The following is a 24,882-nucleotide window of genomic DNA, read 5'->3' as shown; positions in this document are numbered from 1 at the left end:
AGCATCTGGAGGGTTAATTTTTTTTATAGCTTTCATCCGAGTGTGATTCTGTTGTACTGTAAATTTAAATGGATGCAAAACATGATTGATTTACAAGAAATGTTTACTTTTTTAAAAAGTATTTTAAGATTTTATCTGTAAAATTTGTCGCCCTAAAAGAAATGACTAGCTTCTGAGAGGGGCGGCTGATTGAGGGGTTTGCCCAGGGTGGCAGCAGGGGCTGCCCCTCTTTGCTGTGAATGCTTGGGTGAGTTAGGTTATAGATAAATATCCTGAACTTTGAAGACCTCAAGTAATGGTTCAATCGATAATCTAATTGATGAAGAAATTACTGGTACATCAGCAAATCTACCAAAAACGTTCGTGATACAAAATGGGCAGACCTGACGAGCAGAACATTGATCAGTGAAGTAAAGGAGAGGAGCTGCAGAGATTCACGGGTTTCGGCTTAGCAACCATCAACAATGCGTTCTGCAACTGGCAAGAAGGCGGCCATTATGAACAGAAAACTATAAGAAATCCTGTCTGCAGTTTTTCACACGAACACAAGAAACAAGTTGTGCAGCGATGACTGCAGCATCATGCTGAGATTTCTCCCCAGTGTGGACGAACCTTTGGATAACCACAAGTCATTGTCCATTCACTTCTACTTTTTGTTGTTCCAACACCTGAAATGCTAATAAAATAAAAGAAGGTTGTGGTTGTGGCCTGACAAGCACAGAAGAACAGTCTTACTAGAAACCACTGTAAAGTACGAGTAGCCCAGACTTGTAGTTGCCAGATTGGATAGATGGAGTCCTTGTTCTCTGTCCATTTGATCAACAATGAACATACGTAACAGGTGTTTGAAAGATTGACAAATAGACCAAATATACATACCAAAAAATAAGAACATTTATTTTTGTTTTATTTATATATATATAATTATTAGTTACATTTATTTATGAGGGTGCACAGAACATAAAGATTGCATATATACTTCAGAAATTCACAAGACAGAGTTTTGCATTCTTCTGGTTTATAGCATACAGTACCAAGTCTTCCATTTGTACTTTTATCATATATTTATCACACCTCTATTCTTCCTTCAGTGTCTTCAACAGACTTAAGTGATGGACTTCCTTGAGTACTTGGATCACATACAGTAAATATTAGCACAAAAAAAAAAACAGTTAAAAGCTTTTGCCAAAAACCACCCTCATCGAATGCCTCAACAAACATGGCATCCAGTTCTCTGTCATCTAATTCTGACCCTTTTGTGAGCATTTACTAACACCCAAAACTATAATTGGGAAACTTTTAGCTTAAATATATACTTAAATGTACACATTTGCTGAAATGTGTACATTTAGTTTTAATATCATCTTTATAAAGTGCTTAATATTTATAACTTTACTGTGTATATTATATTATTCCATGGGGTACTCCTTCGACGATGTGAAAGTTGGTATTTACATAATGTGTACAAGTCCTAGCGCGGCGGGAGATGGGAGCGAGGTCACGCTGCGATCACGACAGGGAGCAGGTCACGCCGGCGTCCTCGGAGTGATCACAGTTGTGCACGTTCCAAGATATATGGGAGCACCGCTGCAGGGAGGCCTCCGTGCCGCTGCACTTCAGATTGTCCAGCAGGATCGTTCCTGTGCCAGGTCCAAAGTGAGCCTGTCCCCAAGCGTGCGTGGCTTCCCCGCAGCCCACCAAACGACACACGACCTGGGCATCAGGAAGGTCCCAGGCATCGTCGCACACCGTGCCCCACTGCGAGGTCAGGTACAACTCCACTCGACCCTCGCACTGGTGCTGGCCGCCCACCAGCCTCAGCGCTCCTACGGTTCAATATAGACAATTCAGATTCGCCGCTGAAGCTGTAATACAACCTCGTTCAAGGTACCTGGAGGTGGACCTACCTTCAGCAGGTGTCGTGGTCGCCGGTGTTCTTTCTGTCACCAAGAAGTCACGTGCGATTGGCATTAAAAACAAGGGGTCCAACTGTGGGGGAGCTGAAGAGAAAAGCGGAGAAAGGAGAATGATTCTCTTACCCACTGGACGTACACAGGAATATCAGGTCACACAAGCATTACCAAGGTGCTCTCCTCTAATTACTGCCCAGACCAATAGTGGAAAACTGTTTGCCTCTTGGGTTGCTTTTACCGTTATGATGCAAAGATCCTCTTGCATGAAGTAATTCCTCTGAAGAAAAGTGTTTCTGTAATGAGTTTGATGCATGTATCTATTCAATTTGCTAGCTGAGAGAAGAGCCAGATTAAACGGCTGTCTTTTTCAAAAACAAAAATAGATTTTGTTTCAAATCGCATCAGATTTATTTATATGGCACACAAAGTGCTGCACACAAAAAAGACACATAGCAATTCCAATGTATTTAACATAATACCTGCTGTGGTGTCTGCATGTCCTTAGTCTTTCATTTGTGTCCAAAATTAATGCCTTAAATTTTAAGGCTTAAATGTTAAATTCATTTAAAAAGTGTAAGTTGGCCTTAAATATTGCAGATCTTAAGTTTTGTCCTGATAGGACTATTTAATGTACTTTCCCCCCCACCCCCTCCTGGGACATTTTTGTCAGGCAAATGTCTGAGTCGCATCTTCGTTGTTTTCTGTGACTCCAGTCGGCAACTAGCTACTAATATATCATTGCTAGCTAGCTTAGTTTTCACCTCCATCATGGTTCACAGCTTTTGTTATGCTTGATTGCAATGCAGCAAGTTTCCCCAACCATCCCCTGTGTTTGTAGTTTTTTTGGTCACTAGAAAGATCTTAAAAAGTCTTAAATTTGACCTGTTGCCAGGGATTGTTTAGAATGTGAAGAAGAGCCTATGTGCTTCTGATTGTGCTGTAAAGCTGCTATGTTTGGCCTGCAGCGAGGCTGATTTGCCTTGACTCATTCACTTTATTTTTTTAATGCTTTCCGTGCCGTCTCTAGAGGACTACAGTCATGCAGCACAGGGGAACAGCTCAGCAAGGCAGGCAGAAATGACTGTTTCAATGGAAAATATGCACTTTCAGTGGAAATTGTTGTTCAACTTTGGTGCTAATTTCACAATAAAGACGAAAAAAGTCCTTAGATTTACCATAACCTGATAGAAATTCTAAGAATGATCAGGTCTTACGTGCACAGATGACGCCGGCATCCTCGTGATGACCACAGTTGTGTTGACCCCAGCCCAGGTGGAAGCACTGGGACAGGTCGTTTTCTGTGCCAATGCAGTCCACGTTGTCCAGCAGGATGGGCCCTGAACCGTAGCCGAAGTAGGCCAGGGGCTTGGCCTCGATAGCCGGACCACATCCGAGCGCTCTGCACACCACGTTGGCGTTGGGGATGTCCCAGTCGTCGTCACACACCGTCCCCCAGATGGTTTTGTAGAGGACTTCCACGCGACCCTGGCAGCTGCTGTTGCCGTTCATCACACGGACGGTCGGGTTGCCTGGAGGCGGACAGACAGACGGACAGATCTGTGTGAAGTAGTGCAAGAGTATTCACACCTTGGTCAGAGTTCAGAAAGGGCTTACTGGGGCAGCTACCCAGGGCTCCAATTTTTGAGGGACCCCACAAATGTTTTTAAATATGTTGGGGTTTCTGGACACATTGTACTATACAGAAGCATCATATGTCCATGTCTGGTGAGCTGTAATAATAATTTGGGACTTTTATGAATATAAACAATAATAGAAATGTGAAAATGATGAAGTTATGATACATTTTTGGGGGGAGAACAAAACAGAGTTACTGGCCAAGTGATATGTTAAGCCTACCATCATCAGTTGGTATCAGCAGTTCATACTTTAGAACTACTTATTCATAAAATGGAAAATTACCTTTGGCTTGGGTAGTCGTGGTTACGGTTGTTGTTGTAGTTGTTGTAGGGTTGGTAGTTGAAATTCTCTCTGTCACTGAAGGAAAGATAGGAAAAAAACTTATTCCGGATCAGTCTATTCTTGTTTTGTTTTTCTTTATTTACGTTTTTGTTTGTTTTGTGTGTGGGTTTTTTGTTGTTGTTGTTGTTTTGTACTGGTCCTAACTGAGTGAAACTACTCTGAAGTTTTAAACTTATTCTTTATTTCATGTGTACTTTGAATAAAGGTTAATAATCATGAGTTTAAATTGAAGCATATGGATTCACGCTGTTACATGTACAGTCTTATGTGTGAGTGTGAACTCTTGTTAGCCGAGTCAGAGAGATATTTGTATAAATCCTGCACCTCTCGCCATGATTTGTGTTTACAGTCAAGAGGGACAAAGGGCTCCCTCTAGTGGTGGTTTGCTGAGGGTGCTTGCTATATTTACCTGTGGTGCCTGTTGTTCCCAAGATGATTGTTCGTACGTCTGTAACTGCTGGCGGAACAGTAGTTGTTCCTGAAATATGTAGATAACAAAAACGAAATTACTTTACAGACAGAATTACTTAAAGTATTTACTGAACTATTAATAACTCAGGAAATATTGTAATTGTACGGATTCAACTGCAACGGCAAATTTTAGAAGTTATTTTGCCTATTCTGACAATTAAATGGATGCAAAAATTGGCACATTTTGAGGATTTTAAATAAAACTAAACAAACAATTTAATTCTGTTTTTAATTTAGAAAATAAACATTTTATTTAACGCAGCATTCCTTTAATGCACGCTTGATCATTTGCAGCATCTGCAGCTGATGCAGTACTTCTATTAGCATGTGAAAAGCTTACCCCTTTCTGCCTGACTTAACATCAGTGTGGTCTGACTTTTTTGGATTAACTAATTCATAAAAGATGTGTACTGAGGTATTTGTTTCCCCCCCATTTTACAGAATTTGAACCAGGTGAAGCCACAACTGGTAACATATTTGCAGGCAGTTTTGTTTAATGCAAAATCAATATGTTTTTGTACATTAATGCTCTGAATATGTTGTCCTTTCTGCAAATGGCCTTTTATAAGTCTATATACTCCAGTCAATGAGAAATCGATTACTAAATCAGCTGATGATTATTTCAGTAACATATTAATCATGATGAATCTGATAAATCAATTCAGCCCTAAATGGAAGCACAACATTTAAGATTACAATATTAAACCAATAAAAACATTTCAAAGACTGTAGTACTGTAAATTACCCGCCACTTTGAATAACTTTACTGTCCCACCCCAGCATAATTAGAGCATAGTACCAGTGCAGGTGACCCCGGCGTCCTCATGGTGTCCACAGTTGTGCTTTCCCCAGCCCAGGCTCTTGCACCTCATCAGCTCCTGTTCGTTGCCGTAGCAGTTGACGTTGTCGAGGAGAATGAGCCCGGTGCCGTAGCCGAAGTAGGAGTTGGTGTGGGCGGAGACCGCACTGCCGCAACCTAGCTGCTGGCACACCACCATGGCGTTGCGGAGCCCCCAGTCATCGTCACACACCGTCCCCCAGCTTCCTTGGTAGTAGATCTCGACCCGACCCTGGCAGGAGTTCATGCCGTTCACCAAGCGGAGAGCGCCATCGCCTGAAACCAAGAGAACGAGGGCGGAAACCGTAAAGAGTAATGTGACTAACTGAACATTTTACTCGATGCTAGAGCGACTGAAGCACCAAACTGATAGATTTTGTGTCTGAAAGCTCAGAAGAGGACTCTTACGATATTGGTACAAAAAAAAAAAAAAAACTGAGATAAAACACACTGAGGGCAAAACAGAAGAAGAAGAAAAAAACTTTAGCATCTACTGTTGCACCAAACTTTAACTTTATCACCTTACGTTTCATCCCAGACAAAACGGAGAGACAATAGACATTCTCATGTGTCCTTCAGCTAGCAAGTGTTATAAATCTGGAAGACCTTCTTACTCTTGTTTTCATGATGATCACCAGAGGATTAACTAAATACGTCATATGATCAATTGTATCCCGAATTTGACTCAGCCCTGCATCTCCATGATCCTCTTGGGAATGAATGTAAAAAAGAAAACAACACGGCCAGCACAACAAAGGCAAACCCGGCGAACAATGAGAAGAATCTGAAACTGAAGAGACCTTTCCATCTGTGTTGTGTGAGGGATCCAGTGCACCAAATCCCCGAAGGCTTTTGATGTAGTCTGAATGTGTCCAAATCCAATGACTGATGCATCTCTAAAATGTCTAGCTTTTATTGTGAAGAAATGTGATGACTTAGCCAGGAATACCTGATGTATCGACAAGAAGACGTTTATGGTCTATGGAAACCAGCTTCTGCATTTTAAAAACAAGTATCTAACACAGCAGGTGGCTTTTTTTTTTCAAATATGAATGGATTATTTTTATGCCAGAACACAAAACCCAATTTAACCAGACTCATAAATCATCCCAGTACATTAAAACCCATGCAGTATTCACATGAGTTTATAAATATTTTACAAGTAAAAATCTGGATAGTGTTCTTTCCATTTGTATTCAGCTGCCTTTACTCTGATGCTCCTAAATAAAATCCAATGCAACCAATTCCATTCAGCAGACTCCTAATCTTTAAATGCAACCTACCTGTGCATAATTTAATCTCAGTGCAAATGTAGCTGTTAGAAACACAGATGAACAAACAGTATTATGAGAACTAAGGAAACCAACAATTTTCAAAGACTTAAATAGTCTCTCCAACCAAGCTGTCTGAATTCAAGGCAGTTCTCAACGGAAACAAGGGACAAAAGATTCAAGCTGACCAAAGCTGATGCAGGAAAATTGCTTGCAGATGTAAATTCCACAAAATGTACTTCTGGTCTATAACCAATACACTTAGGTTTGTGGTTTGGTATGAAGTTTTTTATTTACAAAGTACTACTGTGATCCATCTGTCATTAACTTTATGCTAACCTATTGGATGGCTTAATGTCCACATGCTCAGATCTGTGTAGTGAAAATTAAATCTCACTGCAGATTGTTTCGTCAGAAGCTGACAGATGGCATTTTGTCTGCAGAGGACCTCTGAAAAGGTCTGAAACAAAATGGGTGTGCCAGCATATCTGGCTGCAAGAAATTTTTTAATATAAATGTCTTTTCAAAGTGACCATCTGATGAAGAAAGTCGAAAATCAGACGGGGAACACAAGTTATTGTCCTGTCAGCTTTTAGATGTGAGCAGATGTTGCATGTTGTAACTTTTGCCCACAGTGGGCAGGACGAGTGACATTCAGCTGGCACAGCCACGTTTTCAGAATTACATTGAAATTCTCTGGAACTGTTGCAACCGTCTCATGAATTTTCATTTTAGGAATTCCCGCCTAAAATGTATGTTCAGCAACAGATCAATCTCAGTTTTATCAGAGCAGATGATACTTACGTAATCCAGACCTGACCATGGGTGTTGTGGGCTCTGCAAACTCTCTGGCCCCCAAGAACACAAGTTCTAAAGAAAGAACAAATAATGGAAAAAAACATTTTTTAAAACAATTTCTTCTGTAATTTACTTGTTTAAAAAGAGGTTGGAACACGTTTTTACCTCTGCAGGTAACTCCCACATCCTCATAGTGGTAACAGTTGTGGACACCCCAGCCCAGGCTACTGCACTGACTCAGGTCCGCCTCGTTTCCCCGGCAGTCCACGTTATCCAGCGCGATGAGTCCCGAGCCTTGTCCGAACCGAGAGCTGCTCCCCACGGCGACGGCCACGCCGCATCCCATCTGCCGGCACACAATGTTGGCGTCCACCATGTCCCAGTCGTCGTCGCACACCGTGCCCCTCGAGCCGTTGTAGAGCACCTCGACTCTGCCCTCGCACCTGTTGCGTCCATTCACCAGTTGGACTTTGAAGAGACGGCAGGTTTTCAGTTTTTTGTCTTTGTGTCCAAAGACATTGCTCTCTCTATTGTTAAAGGTAAGGAGACTCGCAACTGCTTGAGAACATGTGCGTACAGACGAAATGTCCCTGCGCAATTAGGGGAAAACGGTAAACCAGTAAGGAGAGGAGTAAATGAGTTTGGGATTAGGAGAATGGAGAGCTGGGAAAATGAGCTTGTTTAAGCCCCAAGCACTGATCTATTTCCTGCACTCTGCTTTTCTGGCACCCAGTCAGAGAGTCACCGATACGCTGCCATGGTAGGAGTTGAATGCATTTTTACCCCTTATGGCAGTAACTTCACACTCACCTTGGTACTGCGTCCTCGCGAAGGTTTGCATCGTGTTGCCTGAAACAAAAAGTCAGAGGGTATCGTCAGTTGTTGGTTGACGGGTGTCTATTGGCCCTCCATAGGTGATGTCCTCTTTATCTACTGTATTTGATTTCCTGTAACGCTAGACACGGACCGAGACCACAGCAGAAAGCCTGTTCAGAATGAACCCGCGCCAAAGATTAAGTATGTCACGCTGATCCTCTATGGGGTTTCAGTCTTTAATTTGTTTGTAGTAACCTGCAGATAGTTTTACCTAAACACTGAAATAAATAATGTAGACTTTCTAAATTTGAGGAAATGCCCAATTTGAACATTTTATCAATATTTTCAAATGTTTCTGTATAGTTTAGGAAGATAAATAAAGATATTCTTCAGGAGTTCAGTTGGCTGCTGGTAAAGTCTACCATTGTTCCATCTAATCAGCTATTGATAATTGCTCACGCTGCAGTTTTCTGGAGTCCCAAAGCCTTAGAAATGACCTTTTCCAGACTGATGTCAATGTCCTTGTTTCTGATCTGTCCCATCAATTTCGCTTTTTGTTTTTTGAGAACATGCAACCTGCTCCATGTTAGATGAGTTCTATTTAGGAGGGTTTTTTTAGTTTGTGGTTTTCTACAGGTCTGGCGATATTCAGGCCTGGTGGCTCAGAAAACCAGAAAAATCTGGTCACAATTAATTAATTAATTAATTTTACTTTTAAACCATCAGGTTGCTTGGTTGGAATAATGACATAAAAAAAGTTTTAATTTGCAAAGGCCATCTTTTTCTGCTAATAAAATTGGCTTGATATAAAATATTTAGGCGCATCAAAAAAATGATAATAATAGAAGGGATAAGTCTGGTTCCAGTTTTCCTGTGGAAAGCAAATTCATTATATAAATAACTTTAAAATTTAAATCATTTCTAAAATGTCAGGCAGTTGTCTTTTCCGAGTTTTCCTAAATAAACACTCAAATCTCAAATAAACTCTCACTTGTCCTTTAGCTGATTATAATGCCACACCTCAGTGACTTGGGTCATGTTTTTCACATCCTCATCATTTTTTATATGAAAGCAGTCAAAGTTCTTCTGGTTTTCAATACATTTGCCTTCAGTCCACTGACTAATGGACTAATGGGCAAGTCTGCGCTGTTCACCATGAAGATATTTTTAAATGAACAAAATAGAGAATAAGATCAGATTGCACATTTCGCTGATTTCAACAGATGAAAGTGAAAAGCATTTTTATTCAGCTGATGCTTAGAACTAAAACTATTGAAAGCTGTTGTTTTATTTTCACATTTTTTCTCTTCTCTTTTATGATTAGTGGTGTTCTGAAGCATTAATTTAAAACTCATGTTCCATAAAAGAAGGGAAACTGCTAATGTTATTCCTGGAAAGTATGCCAAAGAAATATTATGTTTATGTTTATGTTCATGTGAGCTGAAAAGCCACATGAAATTATGTCTGCTAAACTTTTTGCCCTTTTTGTTTTTTGTTGTTGTTTTTTGTTGCTGTAAACAAGCAGATAATGTGAAGGACCTGAAAACTTTGTAATGGTCAGCAGGTGTTGACACCTCAGGTTCCAAAAACTGTAATTCTTTCAACTCTTCCCAATTAGATCCATCATTTCCACAAACACACATCTCACTGTCTTATTTTACACACTTGTAATAGGCACCATGCATCCTAAATACAAGCCATTATACATATAACATTTTAAAAAATTGACTAAGATGTTCTTATTGTGCATTTAAAAATGAAAATGTTTTGATTATAGCTGTTAACTCAGATGAAGGACACTTCACTGCCTGCAGATTAGTATCTCAGATTCTGACACCTTTACAAAAACACCAGGATGACCTTCGTGTGACAGCCACTTCTTACACTTTTTAAGTAGGTCGATTCCCAACCTCCTTTATTTGTTTGTGACACAAAGGCATGAGCAATGTGCTAATACAGTTTAGCAGACGCTTTTATATGCCGGTTTGTGGCGTCACATGCTGGTTACTCTTCACCTCTTTTACGCTTTCTTGTTTGAGAGTTTGAGTTCTGCACATGATGTGTAAAAAAAAATGAATAATTGAATGTCACTTACCGGTTAGAGTTCGTTTGTTTATCTTCATGCCTCCTGGAAATACAAAATAGACAAAGTCAGAAAGGCTCACATCTATAGACTCTGCAATAGGATAAAACCAGTATGCAGATGTAAACAGATGGTTTTCCTCTGCTTGGGTTGTTTCACAGACTGGCATTGATCGTGTCTGCCTCTTAAAACGGCTGCAGGGCTTTGGCCGGGTCTGACGGGGAAACAGGGGGTCAGACAGTACCCACCGACACAAAGGCTCCCATCCACAGGGAGTTCGCTTGCAGGTACAACCGGTCCTGAAGCATTATCAGGGGACTCTACCGTGTGTTTTTGGCCTAAATTCACAAATAATCAGCTCATGTGTCCCATTCATTTCCAGTTTCTGGCCTTGATTCTTGCAGTTGTTTTTATTTTGTAGACAAAACATTTTTTATATGGCATGGCCGTCAATTCACTAACTTTACACTAAAACAGAAACAGTGTAGCTGAAATGTTCCCTCTGTGTTTAAACAAGATGGCTGCTGGATGGATGGGAGTAACTTGTAAACTACTATAGGTAGTTAAAAGTATTGCATGCATCTTTAATATGAATTCAGAAAAGCTGATGTTCTTGCTTGCAGATCAAATCTAATGAAATTAGTGGAATCCAATTCAAATGTAAATGCACATAAAGATGGTGTTGGGGGGGAAGTTTACAATTGCTTATGTTTGTGCTATTTTTTTTTTTTAAATCACACACGTTTCAGTCATATTTTAATATCAGAAAACGATCACCAGGGATAATCTCCCCACACATATCTGGCAGTTTTGTGAAGAGCCCTTCATAGCGATCTGTGCCACCCTTGGACTAACAACTCTACTTTGAAGAACCGCTTTTTAGCTGGCCACATTGGAGGGCTTCGCATATGTTTAATGTCACGTCATAGCATCTCTGGCAGACTACAGCCAGACTTTGACGAGGCCACTTGAAAATCTTTGTTTGGTTTTGTTGAGGTTTTTAAGCCATTTCAAAGTGGACGCTATTTTGGCCAAGTTTCTTTTCTTACTGTTAAGTTTCTGATTCAACATTGACTTTTATGTTGTATTGAGTTGCTGAGAGTCATCACTGCACTCTTAGAGTAATTTTGTTAGGCAGACCTCTTCTAAAAGACTTGGTAACCTTTTCTTGATTTCACTCTTTGTGAATATTGTCTCTCACTGTGGTTTGCTGTCTTCCCAAAGGCTAAGAAATAAAGATTTTTGAAACTCTTTCCAAACAGATTAACTTCAATGGCCTTAGCCCGTTAATATTGTCTCTTTGGTTTGTGATCTACGCATGTTCATTACAGTTTGCAGTCAAACTTGGAAGGTCCTGACACCAACACTACGACCCTAATGCGACTTGGTAGTCACAAACGGTTGCAAGTATACATTGGAACTGCAGAGAAAATGTGACATAGGAGATTATACAGAGTGAAGACGACTGCCGAAACAAGAGTCCACATTGTTCACAAAGCAAGGCACCGTAGCAATTTTCTAGTGACCAACTTATCTGTGAGATATGATGTTCTGCATAATGTGATGTGAAATCACATGTAACAGATGGTGTATATGAGAACTGTACCTATATTAAAAGATCTGAAACAATGGTAGAGCATTGAAACATAGAAGCCAGCCCCTTTGGGGATTTCACTTTGGGGAAACTGCCCACATGTCTTGGCATCGCTCAAATGTATTCAGTGAGCTGAATGCCACACCCTTTTGTTTCTGGAAACTCAACTGCATTCTCTGAAAGCACACAAAGCTGTTGATCTCAGTAGATGGTCCGACTGATGAAATTCAGTTTTAATAAAACTTCCGTTTGGTGTGGATAGCTTTAATCTTTTATTAAATTAAGTCATTATTGACAATGTGATCAATTAAGTGTGATAAAATAGTAAAAGCAGAAGAAATCTATAATGGGGGGGGGAAATATTTTTCACAGCACTGCAGGCAAACAACACACAGGCTGGAACATGAAAAGAGGAGAGATTTGCTTTACATACATATATATACATATATATAATTTAAAAAGGAATGTTGTCTGAAAGATTCTTTTCCATTTTAAAGATTTCATTAGACACTTGTGACATTTAAATAAAAATAAAAATATTCAAGTTGTATTACATCTTACCATATTGCTACCTCTATTACATATCATGTTAGTACTGGTACATATTTAAGTAGCTTTAGGTCGGACAGTTGTTGTTTTTAGATAAACCCAGAGTACCCCAGGCCCCCCACCAGACCTACCTAGTCTCAGTACGCCGAGAGGCACCAACACAAAGGAAGCCAGCAGGAACACCAGGAGCCAAACGGCCGGGTTCCAGCACCTGCACTCGCTCTCCACCCCGCGCTGGCCTCGCATGGCTGTCTGACTCACCATCTGGCTGCAACACACACAGTTACAGACTCTCAGTTACTCTCATCAGGGGCACCCAGAGTCCAGAGCTGCATGCGTTCTAGACTCGCAGCAGCCTCAGGCGTGGCAGACACTTTTCTACAACTGAAAAACAATCAGTATTTATTGTCCTGGTTTGGAGTGGTCTAATGATAGTATTGGATTGTTTTATCTGATACGGCCTGCAGCTGTTGTCACTGTGATGTAGCAGGGTTTGGATGGTCTTTTCAGTCGGTTTGAAGAGACGCCATTTCCAGAGATCACTTGATGAACATAAAAGATCTCTGAGTATATCTCTACAGGCACCAGCTCCTGATTCAATCAGGACGAATGTGCTGCTGTTGTGTGCACAAAAAGGCCACCCTCAAACCCAGATTTGGAGGTAGAGTTGCACTGACCGCTGGGATGGAGGGAAAGACGTTTGGGGTTTTGAGCAACACCAGCAGCTGGAGAAGACTTGTGTTACAATCAGAGGCCGATACCTTTGTCCGTGTTTTCCAGGGGATTTTCCTTCGGAAAGGGAATGTCAGGATTCATAGGGATCACTCAGTAATCAGTCAGATAGTAACGACAACGAATTCCTCAGAACTTCTAGTGGATGCTCTAAAGTTGGGTGCTGCGATCTGATAATGCAACAGGGGCGAAAAAATGATATATCTGATCTAGTTCAACTGATCTACTATGGAGTGCAACACACTATTTTGATTAGGTTTAAACCATCAATTGTTGCCGTCTGTTGTACATCCACAACACGGCAAATATCTGCGGACACTTTAAAATGCAAACACCCAACAGACCTTTGAGAACAGTTGTAAGAACCACGCTGTAATTTACAAAAACTCAGCGTGAATGTCGGCCCTGGCTTGTTTGTTTCTCGGCTCATGCAGAATTCCCCCTGACCTTACCCAGGAATGTGTATTAGGGGATAATGAAGGGAGAATTTGATATTGGCCCCTTGAGATAGTGGACATTCCAGGCCTAGGTAGCACACAAAGACATTTCTGCTTTCTGTGGTCCCCCATCGTCAGGCATAAACGCTGCTTCCTGCAATCTGTCACTAGAACCCTCCGAAATGCTTAGGCCTGCGATGACACCGTGAGGGCGCCTCTCATCTCAGAAAGCAGGAAGAAGCGAGGAAGATGTTAAAATATTCTGCCTCTGTACTCTTTGCTTATCTCCAGCCTCTGGAAGCAACTTCTTTGGAAAAGAGCTGATGCAAAAGGACTGTGAATAGCTTTCAGGTTCATCTGGTGTGTAATTGTCTCAAAACATAAGGTGCAGAAGCCCAAAGGCACACAGTCAACGTCCAATTGGGAGGTGGGGATTTTAACGCCACCGCGGCGCTTGAGAACCGAACTGTACGAGCACACCACTCGAAACTCTGGGACAAATGGCTCAGTTATGAGGGATGAAAAACAATCTTGTCCCCAATGTTATGTTTTTCAATACTCCATTCATGGTGGGATGTAGCGCAGATCCGCTGGGGAATAATGTTGCCTTTTGTGTCGGCTCTGCTTCCCCTCCCTTCTCACTTCCCTGCACTGAGAAATAGCTGAAAGATCTCGGCCCCACAAAAATACCCCCTAATGTCTGAAATAAACTGGAGAATATCGACGCCAGCCACCGTTAATGGGAAGAATCTCCTCTTGTTTTTTGAGCAGAAAACCGGTGCCTTTGGCAGCGCATGAGGCAACTGGGTTTCTGATATCCTTCATAATTTCTTCTTTTTGTCAAAAAAAAGGGATAAAAATAAATCAGAATTTGAACAATTGTTTAAAGAACATGTTAAACTGTGTGACTCCAGGTCAGTTTTTTCACTTTATGACAAGTTTAGTGTAGAAAATGGAGCTCCAGAAATATGACCCATGAGCAAAATTTTATTGTATTACATTCAAGTTACAAAAATAATACATACCTGTTAATTAATCTTCACCCAAAATAATAAATAGGAAAAAAAAAAGATTAAAATAGGTTTCCTCTCCTCAAAACAAACGAAAAAGCAAAATCAAAAGAGCTGAACCAGCAGGAAGTTTTAAGTCCACAAATTCCACAGAAAATATTAAAAACTACAAACACAGAAGAAGCAAGAGAACTCCAATATCCAGCACTACGTGTCTTGGGTCTTTCATCTCCTTAGGGCTGCATGACTATAAGTACCTGGCTTCGGTGACATGGGTTACGTAAAACAATAAATGCCACAGCATTGTATGTTAATATTCTAACGCCCTGTACCCGTCTAAGCTTAAAAGAAGCAGGAGGGGCGTGAAAGACACAAAGACAATGTAAGCCAGCCCTTTACTGCTTATCCAGCATCTCCAGTTTCAGGTGGAGCTCTCAGAAGGTGCGGTCCAGCTCATCCCTGCACACAGTCGCAGAGAGAGGCAAGGCTGTGGCTTGGGCTCTCTGTGTGTTTCGTGTTTGTGCACTGGACTCTCCCACATTACAGAGAGCTGCTCCAAATTGGAGGATTCTGAGGCAAACTCAAAGTGATGACTGACGTGGAGAAAATATTTACTTTATTTGCCACAAATTTCATTGAATGCAACTGACAGTTTATGTGATAGACCAACAACAATGTAGTGAATAACTTTTTTTTTTGCAATTAAAATATGAACAGTATTTTGTGCATTTGTATTCAGTTTTTTCTTTTAAATACCACCTTATGATGTAACTACAGCTGCCAGTCTTTTGAGAGGTTTTTTTAACTTTAAGAATTGTTCTGCAGTTGGCTGCATAGCTAAATATCTTTCCATCAACTCTGCCTGGCTTTATTAGCTGGAGAAACTAATTCACCATTTTTTATTGGTCTCATTTGACCAGGGCACCTTCTCCCAAAGTATTTTTTAAGCTAAGTCTATGCAGCACTTATTAGCTTTTGTTCAACAATGGGTTGTTTTTGTTGTTTTGTTTTTTGGCCAATGGGTTTGCCACTCCATTTCCATAGAATTTTATGATGACAGATTCTGCTGTGCAGCTCCTCCAGTGTTTGTTTGCCCAAATGTTGCCAGTGCGTATGAATATTACTGCAAAACACCAACTAGAATGCAGTTTTGAATAGCACATAATTTGCCTGAAGTATTCTGAGAAGTTACAATGGAACATTGGAAGCACTTTAAAGACTTGACATACAAATGTTTTTAGTATGGAAAGTAAAAAAAAAGAAATAAAATAAAAAAAAGCAAAGAAATGCTTTAAAAAAAAAAATTTTTAGTGCTTTACTTTCAAATATGTGCCAAAAACTTCTGAGACCTATCTGACTCATGCAGCAAACTCATCATTTGCTGCCAAAGACTAATCTGTCCTGAGCTGTGGAGAAAATGTACTGGCTGTTTACACATGCGTCGTTACAGCTTCTTTATCATCATTATTTATGAATTATGTAAAAACATGGTGCACATAAATTTGATTTAAGGCAGCATTATCAAATCACTTATCAGGTGAGATAATGCATAGTCTGTTTACCTATTAATAACTGTATCTCACCAGAGGAAACATCACCTCCATTAGCTTCTAACCATAATTTTATGCTTGTTAACTTGCTGCGACAGTTAGTACACAACCTGAAAGAAAACATGTTAGAGACTTGAAAAGATACTAAACATAAAGACGGAGCTACAATAAATCTGAGCTTATGTGGCAGAAAGTCCAGTCATAAAGCAATAGAGCATGGGGGAAAACTTGAACATAGGAGTTCAGAGAAACTTTCCATCATCCCACTGACTGAGTTTGAGCTTTGTTGCAACAACTTTGTTTTTATGCCTTTATCTGGCAGCAACACACCACAAACAGACTAGATGTAGTTTTGCAAAGTAGAGACTCGTATGTAATGATTACAAAATCAAAAAACACCTTTCAGATTTTTGTTTGAAATTTTTTTTTTATCTAAAAACAGTCCAAACATATTGTTTGTTTATCTAATTTTATAACTAATAACTAGAATGTCTCAGTTTACTCACTATTCAACTGTTAGTATTTTTAGAGCACATGTCCAACATAATTATTCAATTTACAATTAAATTATTTTGAGAATACATTTATTCCAATGATATATTCCTCACTCATTTCATAACGTGTGATGGATTTGAGACTAATAAAAATGTTCATTATATACTGTATACATTTAATAAGTATCAGAGCTTCCCATGTAATTTACTGAGTGTGTCAAAAAAAAAGTATGAGGAGAAAATAGCTACATCAGCTCAATACAGAGGAAAAAGAAAAGTTGTGAGAATAAATTAGTTATTGCCCTCACATTGATGATAAATGTGGAGAGCAAAGAAAGAGACGGATTACTTTTATTTCAACAACATTGCAATAACCTTAAGATGTTTTTGTAATATTGCTAAAACAACATTTCCACTTGACAGCACAAAGTCACAGGAACACATCCTTTATTCCAGCATGTGTAGACAAGATTATGTTCAGCTCCGGTCACATTGCTTACATTCCCATCAATGAACAAAACTGATAGGAGGAAGTAATAATCCACACCTCTGAATGGAAATCTCTCTTTTTCCGTGGGATGACTGCGCATCCTACCGTGGAATCGGGCATTTGCTCTCGTCTTACAGATAAAAAAGGAAAACAAAGCACCTTGTGCCAAATAAAAGACGTGAAAGAAGGAGACTTCCGTCCTCTCTGGAGAATAAACCCACGATGTAATCAAACAGTTTCCACCGTTTCTGAAGGCATCAGTTTTACCATGCTGGCATTTTGGTGAAGTCAGCCTATCGTACTTGGGTTATGGAGTCCGTTTTAGAAGAATCTCATTGATGCAGATCATTGTGAGTGGCAGCATATTCCTCAATCACCTGCACTATAATCTCAGTGTGAAGTTTTCACCAAGTTGTGCCATATGACATATTTTTGGCCTCGTTTTGGGGTTTTTTTAATCTGAGATTGACACAAACAAGGACAGTGAGAGATCCGGACGCTTTTGTCTTGCACAATTATTTGAAGTGGGTCATGAAGAAAGCTGGTGTTCCAGGTCCCCCAGGTGGGGAAAGGTACGATAGACTTCAAAAGAGCGAGATACACGCAAATAATTGGGAACTTTTTCCATTATTCCCATAGTATGTCCCAAATTTTATGAATTCGGGTTTCATTAAATAAAAAAAGGACTCATAAACTCAGTCTAGCACATTTGTTTGAAACGGTTTGGTAGCAAAAACGTTGTGGATATTACATAACTATGGACTCCACAAGATACTTGGTTGAAAATTAAGTAAGGAGATCCCTCTTTCTCCTTGGAGAAAGCAATAATGAGACTAGTGAGAGTAATTCACAGGATAGGTCAGCATTAAAAAATAGGAGACTCGAGTGTCTAGAGAATAAAAGGCTGTAAGTCGGCACCGTACATGCCTCTGGTTATTTCTGAGAATAAACCTACTCAGAGAACTGTAATCCAGTAGTTGTTTGAGTACAAATTACCTAAAGTGCCATATTATTCTAGGTTTAAAAGAAGTTCCCAACAGTGTTGTTGGAATTAAAGGTGGTAAGTAATGCAAAAAAAAAAAAAAACCCACCCCCCAAAAAATTTGAAATGATTGTTTTAATAAACTGTTACTGTAAAACACATTCAGTTGAAACCAGATATTTATTTCCTGGCTGACCTTCCAGTTTTAGGTCAGCCAGGCAATTTATATTTCTAGGTGACAGAACATTTTTAAAACTATTTTGCTTTCTTTATAGGGTTTCCCAGTCACATAGTTCCATTTTATAACATAATTAAGTGCGTTACAATCAGTTGTTATAAAAATCCTAAATGTATCAAACATGACTTAAAAAAATTTGACTTTATAATTCATTCCATGTGTCTTTAAGAAACACTCTCTTTTTGATGCTCTTCACATCGCTCCTCTATTAACCTTTTAACTTTTTTAAGTAGCTTAAAAATCTATTTTATATCCCCTTTAACCAAGTATTGGCTTAGAATACAGGAAGGAACTGATGATGATTTTATGGATTTGTACCATGTGGATAGGCTCATTCTCTACGTTCTAGTTAAATGAGACGGTAATGTGGTCATATCTTAAAGCAACAACTCAAACACACAGTTTCCTTGTGTGACATTGTGGGAAACTTCAACCAGAAGGGAATGTGGACCTTCTTGCTCGTGGGCCCGATTTCCAAATACAAAGCGCAACGGTCATCTCTTCAACCATTTACATGCAGGTATTAACACTACGGCAAATTGCTAACAATTATATTGTTTGTTTTGTATCCATGATTAATGTGTTTTGGTGCAAAATGTGTGTAATGGTGAGAATCAATAATGCTGTGTTTTCCTCTATCTGCTTTGGCCATACATATACATACAGCGCACACATAGAGCACACGCTTGCAAAGCTAATGCTAAAGGAAATGACATGCCTCATAAAACCAAACCCATAAAATGTGGTTAATCCGAGTTAATTCATCATTTAACAAATTGTTGGTTTTATGTTTTCAAATGCAAATCTGGAATGTTTTTAATAAATTAAATTGTCATTTAAAAATAGCTTTTTAAATGACTAACGATAAAGCGACCCTTTCCAGTCGCTAATCATTCTTTTAATGCAGCCAGCAGAGTTCACACCTTCGCAGTTTTTAAGCTTCTTTATTTCTTTGTTCGCTGTGGGATTCTTCAGTTGTATTGAATTTCAGCATTCTGATTTAATTGTGAACAAAACATCTCGCCTCCATCTGTCTGCTTGCAATTAAGCCCTTCTTCTAACAGTTTGATGATGTGAGACATGGAGAACTGACAAAAAAGGTAAAAACAGAAAATGTAATTGGGCGCAGGGGGAATTCACAACACTGTATACTTCAGACGAAGTCACATGAACCTTGGTATTGATATTCACCTTTGCCACTGAAATTTGCCCAAGTATTCCTTCACACGTTTTCGCGCAGAAATATGATCTCGTCATAGCTCATTTTTCACCTTATTCCAGTGGAGCTTCAGCTACACGTTCATCGGGAATATAGGACAACATATTGCATTCAACTGGCTGAAGAGAATTAAAGAAAGTACAGCTGCAGGACTCTGGATTAATGGCTGTCTGTCCTTTTTGACTCCTTTGTGCCACACGCAAGCACTGAGACGGGTATCAAGACAGCGAGCAGCCCAAGAACACTGAGTGATAACTCTGGCTTGTGTCCTGAAGCTCTCTATTTATATAAAACTCCCATACTGGCCCTTCGAACACAGGTGAGACTGTCTAAACTGGGTTCATCATAAGCCAATAAAGACAGAAAAAGAGCACAGAGAAAATGAAAGGTAGTGAATTACCGATAGAAGCACCACCCAGCAGCCAGACTGGCTTTGAAGGAATGATATTGAAATGACATGCACATACCTTGGAGGATTTATACACTTCTCTATATTTGCCAAATGATGACCTTTCGGGAAGCACTTCATCAAGGACATGTGGATCTTATTGAACAGTGTGTTCTTGTGGATTATATATTCATCAAAGTCGGTAGGTGACAACTGAAGAGGCCAAGTTTCTGTTTATCCACAGCAAAGTTTCTGACCTAATTTCAGGATAATATGATGATTAAATACAACAGTTGGAACATGGTCTTCTTTTCTTTTAGTTGAACTGTTCTTATGTTACTTGAATTTCTTCTCGCACTCTAACTCGCACTCTAACAATCAAAGATTATTTTATAAATATATATGTATATGATAATTCAATACAGCTATAATACATGATTGAAATAAATGTATAATGTTCATAAAGTTTTATTTAATTTAAATATTTAATGCAGTAATTAAAGGAAGTTAATTATTTCAGCATTTATGATTTTTTAAATATTCACTGTGTCATGGTTTATCTTTGTTCATCAGTCTAACTTCTGATTGGTTAACCAGCACACTAACTTTTTATTGAATTATTAAAATATACCAACAATTATTCATGAATGTACCTATTTTAAATGTGAATTTCCAATTTTATTAAAATGTCAACATATATGAAGATTTATTGAGCAACTTATTTGTGCATTGGAAATGTAGCACATAATAAATTCCAGTTCAGTCATCAAAAAATAAGGCAAGGATTATTTTTACTAATATCTTAAATGTTTTACAGATTCCATTTGTTTTATTTTATTTTGGTGCCCCTTTATTTTGTATTAATTCTTCTGTTTGTTTGACTAAGGGATTGATTTTTCTCCTTCCATTTGGCATCCTTGTTTTCTAGTTTTGTGATATTTTTTAAATTTTTGTCTAAATAAATTTCTCTGACTACTTATTTTTTTTCATTATTCCATGACCTTTTTTTGTGTTTGTTTCTCCTCCGGATTGATAATATGTGGGAAAAATTCTTAAAGTCACAAAAAATTTAGACCAGCGTCTTTTTATTCATTGATATCATACAGACGCGAACAGCAGAAATGAAGCCGACAAAAGTCTGAGTTTATATTGCAATTCACAGGCGGGTTGGATTCCCCTTAATGGGTTGTTTTCACGTAGGACATTGTGGCTTGTTACAGTATATAATGCACAGGTGTTACTCATAGCAGCGACAATAGGCTTGTCATCCAACACCTGGATATTGAAATCAAAGTTTTTCCAGTGGATTCTGTCATAAATGATTTTACACATTTGCACCTGGGCTTTTTTATTATAATTTTTTGGCCAAAAAATATGTCAGATTAGCATATTTCAAATAACTCTTGGTCTAATTTTGGTATCGTTTTGGTATTGTTTTGGATAGGCTTTGCAATAAAGCATACTTCAAATATAGTCTTCTTTAAAGAAATTACAGGCTTTGGGATTATTGAAGGAATATTCTGCATTATTAGGTTATGTTTATGACAATTTAATATATTACTACCACTTCTACAACTACAACTAATTTTATGTCTATTCGTTTATTGTAAGATATTGTGTTCACACTTCTTGACCTGTAATTGCAGAACGTAACCGCTAGTAGTCACTCTAGTCGCATATACTGAGATAAATGCTGTGAGCGCGTTGTGTTCAAGTACTATCAATAATGCTGTACGTACGAGCTAATGTGGACTGATTGATTACTAAGGCTAAAAATACATGGACGAATAATTTTAAAGCACTTTTTTAGAACTTTTTCCTTAGAGAGAGAGGTCATATGTCATTGTATAAATGTAAATAACACCTCTTGGGTGACGCATAACTAAAACGTGTACATTTGGATAAAAGTCATGCCGAAACCCATTTTAAAAACACTGCGCGAAGAAGCTAGTTCTTTAAACTATCACAAAATTCTGACTCGATTGTATTAAAGATGAAAGTCGAGATTAGTTGACGAAATGTCACGGACTCCGGGTATTAAAATTATGAACCGACGTCGCAAAGCAGACCTGAAAGCAGCACTGGTGCTCGCCAACAGGATAACGGTGGACTGGGGACAGTGTGTTGGACAGAGGCAGATAAACACACCTCTTACTACGTGACTATGTGGACCTTTAAACGCTAATTTTGAGAGACAAGAGTTTGCGCGTCAACTTTCTTTACAAGAGCCGTGGCTAAAAGAAGATGTCTCCATCGGCGAAAGTTAACTGTAACCGCAGCGTCCGCTAAGAGGTGAGTTTCATATAAGTTCTAGCCAGAAAACTTAGCTAACTGTTGCTAATCAAACGTATTAGCATTTAGCCCCGCCGACCCTAAAACACTACACACTTTATTTTATTCAACTGCGTAACATTAAACGGTTGAGCTAATTGACAAAATGCCTCCGTCTGGCAAAGTTAAGCTCGTTAATTAGCCCGTGTTAGCGAAAGTTTCCATCAGTTTAAAGCGTCCAGCAGCATCCACTGAAGCGTCACTCGCACCGTTTATTGGCCGTTAAAGGAACGCTCGCTCCGTCAGAAAACACCGACATGCTAAGCTTTAAATTTGAGAACAAATACGCAGTCCGCTTACAGGGAATATGACTTCACCAAAGAATATATCGAAAAAATAATAAAAACATAGGTCAATTGTTTGTCAGTTTTGTGAGAATATTGTATTTGGTGCATTTTATTGGAAGAAAAAAATATGAGCAAAAGCAACTCTAGAAATTCCTTAAAATTAGCTGCAAAAATATTATTTCAAAGCCTATCCTATAGGATAATGTAGGATGAGGCATGTACCAAACAATTATGTTTTCAACTGCTTTTAACAATGCAGTATGATTATTTTTTCTTAAAAATGACTAACTTTTTCCATAGTTGACAGGTGTGAGATTCTTATTTCAAGATGGCGTAGACAAATAAAATTATGGCTTTGGGTGAAACCAGTTTTATTACCTTTTTTAAAAACAGTATTATAATATACATCTTTGCCGCTAAAGTACTATGACATAAAAATTAATACAGTTATAAACATAAGTATTTGATACACAGACTGAAGATAGAAATGTTTAATAGACTTCTGGCAAATGGTATAGTTTATATCTTTTATTTTCCATTCTGCTCATAAAGTAACACCGAGAAAATAATAAGCTGATATTTGTAGGCCTGCAGCCAGCAACAGCAGTAGTTTTATAAGAGTAAAGCAACCCAACTATGATTTTTACAGTCTTTTCTTATTTGATATTTATTGGTGTTGATTTTTGCATAATTCACCACGGCATGAAGAAATTCCTAAGCTGTCTGAGCTATCACTATCACAATATTAACATTCTTCATTTGATTTCTTTGGATTTTTTTTTTCCCCCAAATTAATCCGCATCATTTTTCCCTTTCTCCCACACCTTCTACAGTCTCATATTTCTACTGGTCCAGTGTTTTAAAAAAGTGCATGCTGCATGTTTGCTAACCATCCAGCCATCACTCACCTGCTGCTCTTTCCTGCTTCAATACTTTCCCTCTTGTATTCAATACATTCCCTACTTGCATGTTGTGCTGTGAATGAGGCAGCATGAGAGAAGATAGGGATAACCCTCTGGCCCTGTTGTCCAAGAGGTCATGCCAGAACCAGACGGACTGCAGACAAGAGCTGGAGAGGCTGCAGGCCGACTTGGAGGCGGAGAAGATCCGAACACTGTGGGCCTGCGGGCAGCTCGGCGTGGAGATTCGGAGCCTGCGAAGAGAGGCAGAGAGGGAACATAAGGTGACCGTGAGGGAGCTGGCAGCCAGGCGTTTTTGCCTAAAGGACCGAAACCAAAGCAGACTTCTTCTGGCTAAAGAGGGACGAATAAAAAACAAGGCCCAGTCCTCCGGGGAAGACGGCTTTCATCTCGGCAGAGAACAATCAAAGCTGGAGCAGTTGCTGCTCAAGCTGTATGAAAAGATAAATGGGAAACGGGCAGGTTCTAAATTTCACCACAGGCGGGAGTTCGAGCTAGAGAAAGCCATCTTCCTATGCCGCCTTCTAGAAGCCCATGGGAGGCTGTTGCAGGGGACTCCAAGGTCAAGACCACCCAACTATGTAGCCAAACAATCCTCAAAGAAGCTGGTCTGGGATAACAGCTGTAATCCCTGTCATTCAACATCTCTCCTAACCAGCTCCAGAGCACAGCTGGAAACAACATCCCTCAGAGATTTGCCCTCACACAACAAAAAGTGCAAATCTGATCAGAAGAAGCTGTTCTCAAGCGACAGGTCACAGACTGCTGGGCCATGGACCTCCACCAAGGTCAGGGGTGTGGGTCAGACAAACTCTCTGGAAATGCATCACCCCAACAACACCATCCGTGCAGTTCAGGATAACCATCCATCCCTGTGGGTGGAGTCTTCTTCAACAGACGAGTCATCATTGACCAAATGCCCAAGAAGGAACATGGAGGTGAGTTTACATTTCTAGTTGTCTACTATACAATAAAGAACTAAGTAACACTCTGTGTGTCTGAGACTTTTAGGTCAAAATAGGTTATGCAATTTAATTTTAGATGAATTGTACGTGTTAAACTTGACGGCTCTTTTGATAATTCATTACAGAATTCTTTAAAATTGGAATGAATGTTTTGGCTAGGGTTCCTTTCTCAGAAAAGCTTTTGTTTCTTGTGTGGCTGAAAGCTGCTTGTTGGTCTTCACTGTAAATTTACACAGTGATGTGAAATAAGTGGCATAAATGTGCGTCTCTCATGTGGAAATCCTCATGTATCCGTTGTTGAGGTATAAACAAAGCAAGGAATAAACAGGAAATATGGATTGTTTGGAGTTTTGCTGTGTTGATTCTGTGATTCCTAAATTACAGATCGAAAAGAATGGCAAGATTAGATTTCACAGGAGCATGAATGCCTCTCTACAAGCTGTTGGATGGTAATTTAGAGTGGCAAACCAGATATTATGGTTGTGTTAGTTCGGAGCATTGAAACACTTGTGCTGCTGTTTTAAGG

General features: G+C 39.3%; 2 protein-coding genes across 4 annotated transcripts in view; one reads left to right on the top strand and one right to left on the bottom strand.

Moving 5' to 3' along the window:
• Window positions 1–942: 942 nt before the first annotated feature.
• Window positions 943–23,463, bottom strand: LOC129368441 (scavenger receptor cysteine-rich domain-containing group B protein). Its single transcript, XM_055043411.1, has 12 exons — window positions 23,380–23,463; window positions 12,445–12,581; window positions 10,183–10,215; window positions 8,082–8,120; window positions 7,437–7,739; window positions 7,278–7,343; window positions 5,164–5,478; window positions 4,303–4,371; window positions 3,834–3,908; window positions 3,128–3,442; window positions 1,908–2,000; window positions 943–1,826 (listed from the first exon to the last, which is right to left on the bottom strand). Exons 2-12 carry the CDS (start codon window positions 12,575–12,577, stop codon window positions 1,510–1,512), a joined length of 1,758 nt encoding a protein of 585 aa, XP_054899386.1. The 5' UTR covers window positions 12,578–12,581; window positions 23,380–23,463; the 3' UTR covers window positions 943–1,509.
• Window positions 21,948–24,882, top strand: part of LOC129368436 (peripheral-type benzodiazepine receptor-associated protein 1) — a 59,700-nt gene continuing 56,765 nt past the window's right edge. For all 3 annotated transcript variants that reach the window (XM_055043403.1, XM_055043402.1, XM_055043401.1), the window contains exons 1-2: window positions 21,948–22,145; window positions 23,305–24,329. In XM_055043403.1, the coding sequence (XP_054899378.1) occupies window positions 23,463–24,329 (867 nt within the window). In that variant the 5' untranslated portion in view covers window positions 21,948–22,145; window positions 23,305–23,462. The remainder of the gene's footprint in view (window positions 22,146–23,304; window positions 24,330–24,882) is intronic.

The sequence above is a fragment of the Poeciliopsis prolifica genome, unplaced genomic scaffold (assembly GCF_027474105.1).
Source record: "Poeciliopsis prolifica strain line A6 unplaced genomic scaffold, Auburn_PproV2 SCAFFOLD019, whole genome shotgun sequence".
In the NCBI taxonomy this organism is placed as follows: Eukaryota; Metazoa; Chordata; class Actinopteri; order Cyprinodontiformes; family Poeciliidae; genus Poeciliopsis; species Poeciliopsis prolifica.
This window is presented reverse-complemented; position numbering and strand designations above follow the sequence as displayed.

What these genes read in the sequence shown, in the direction of transcription:
- LOC129368441 (XM_055043411.1), bottom strand. Translation starts at nt 12,577, where the DNA reads ATGGTGAGTCAGACAGCCATGCGAGGCCAGCGCGGGGTGGAGAGCGAG. An exon ending in TCTCGGCGTACTGAGACTAG is followed by an intron (nt 10,216 to 12,444) that starts GTAGGTCTGGTG and finishes TTGTATTTCCAG; the next exon opens with GAGGCATGAAGATAAACAAA. An exon ending in CGCCGGGGTCACCTGCACTG is followed by an intron (nt 4,372 to 5,163) that starts GTACTATGCTCT and finishes TACATATTTCAG; the next exon opens with GAACAACTACTGTTCCGCCA.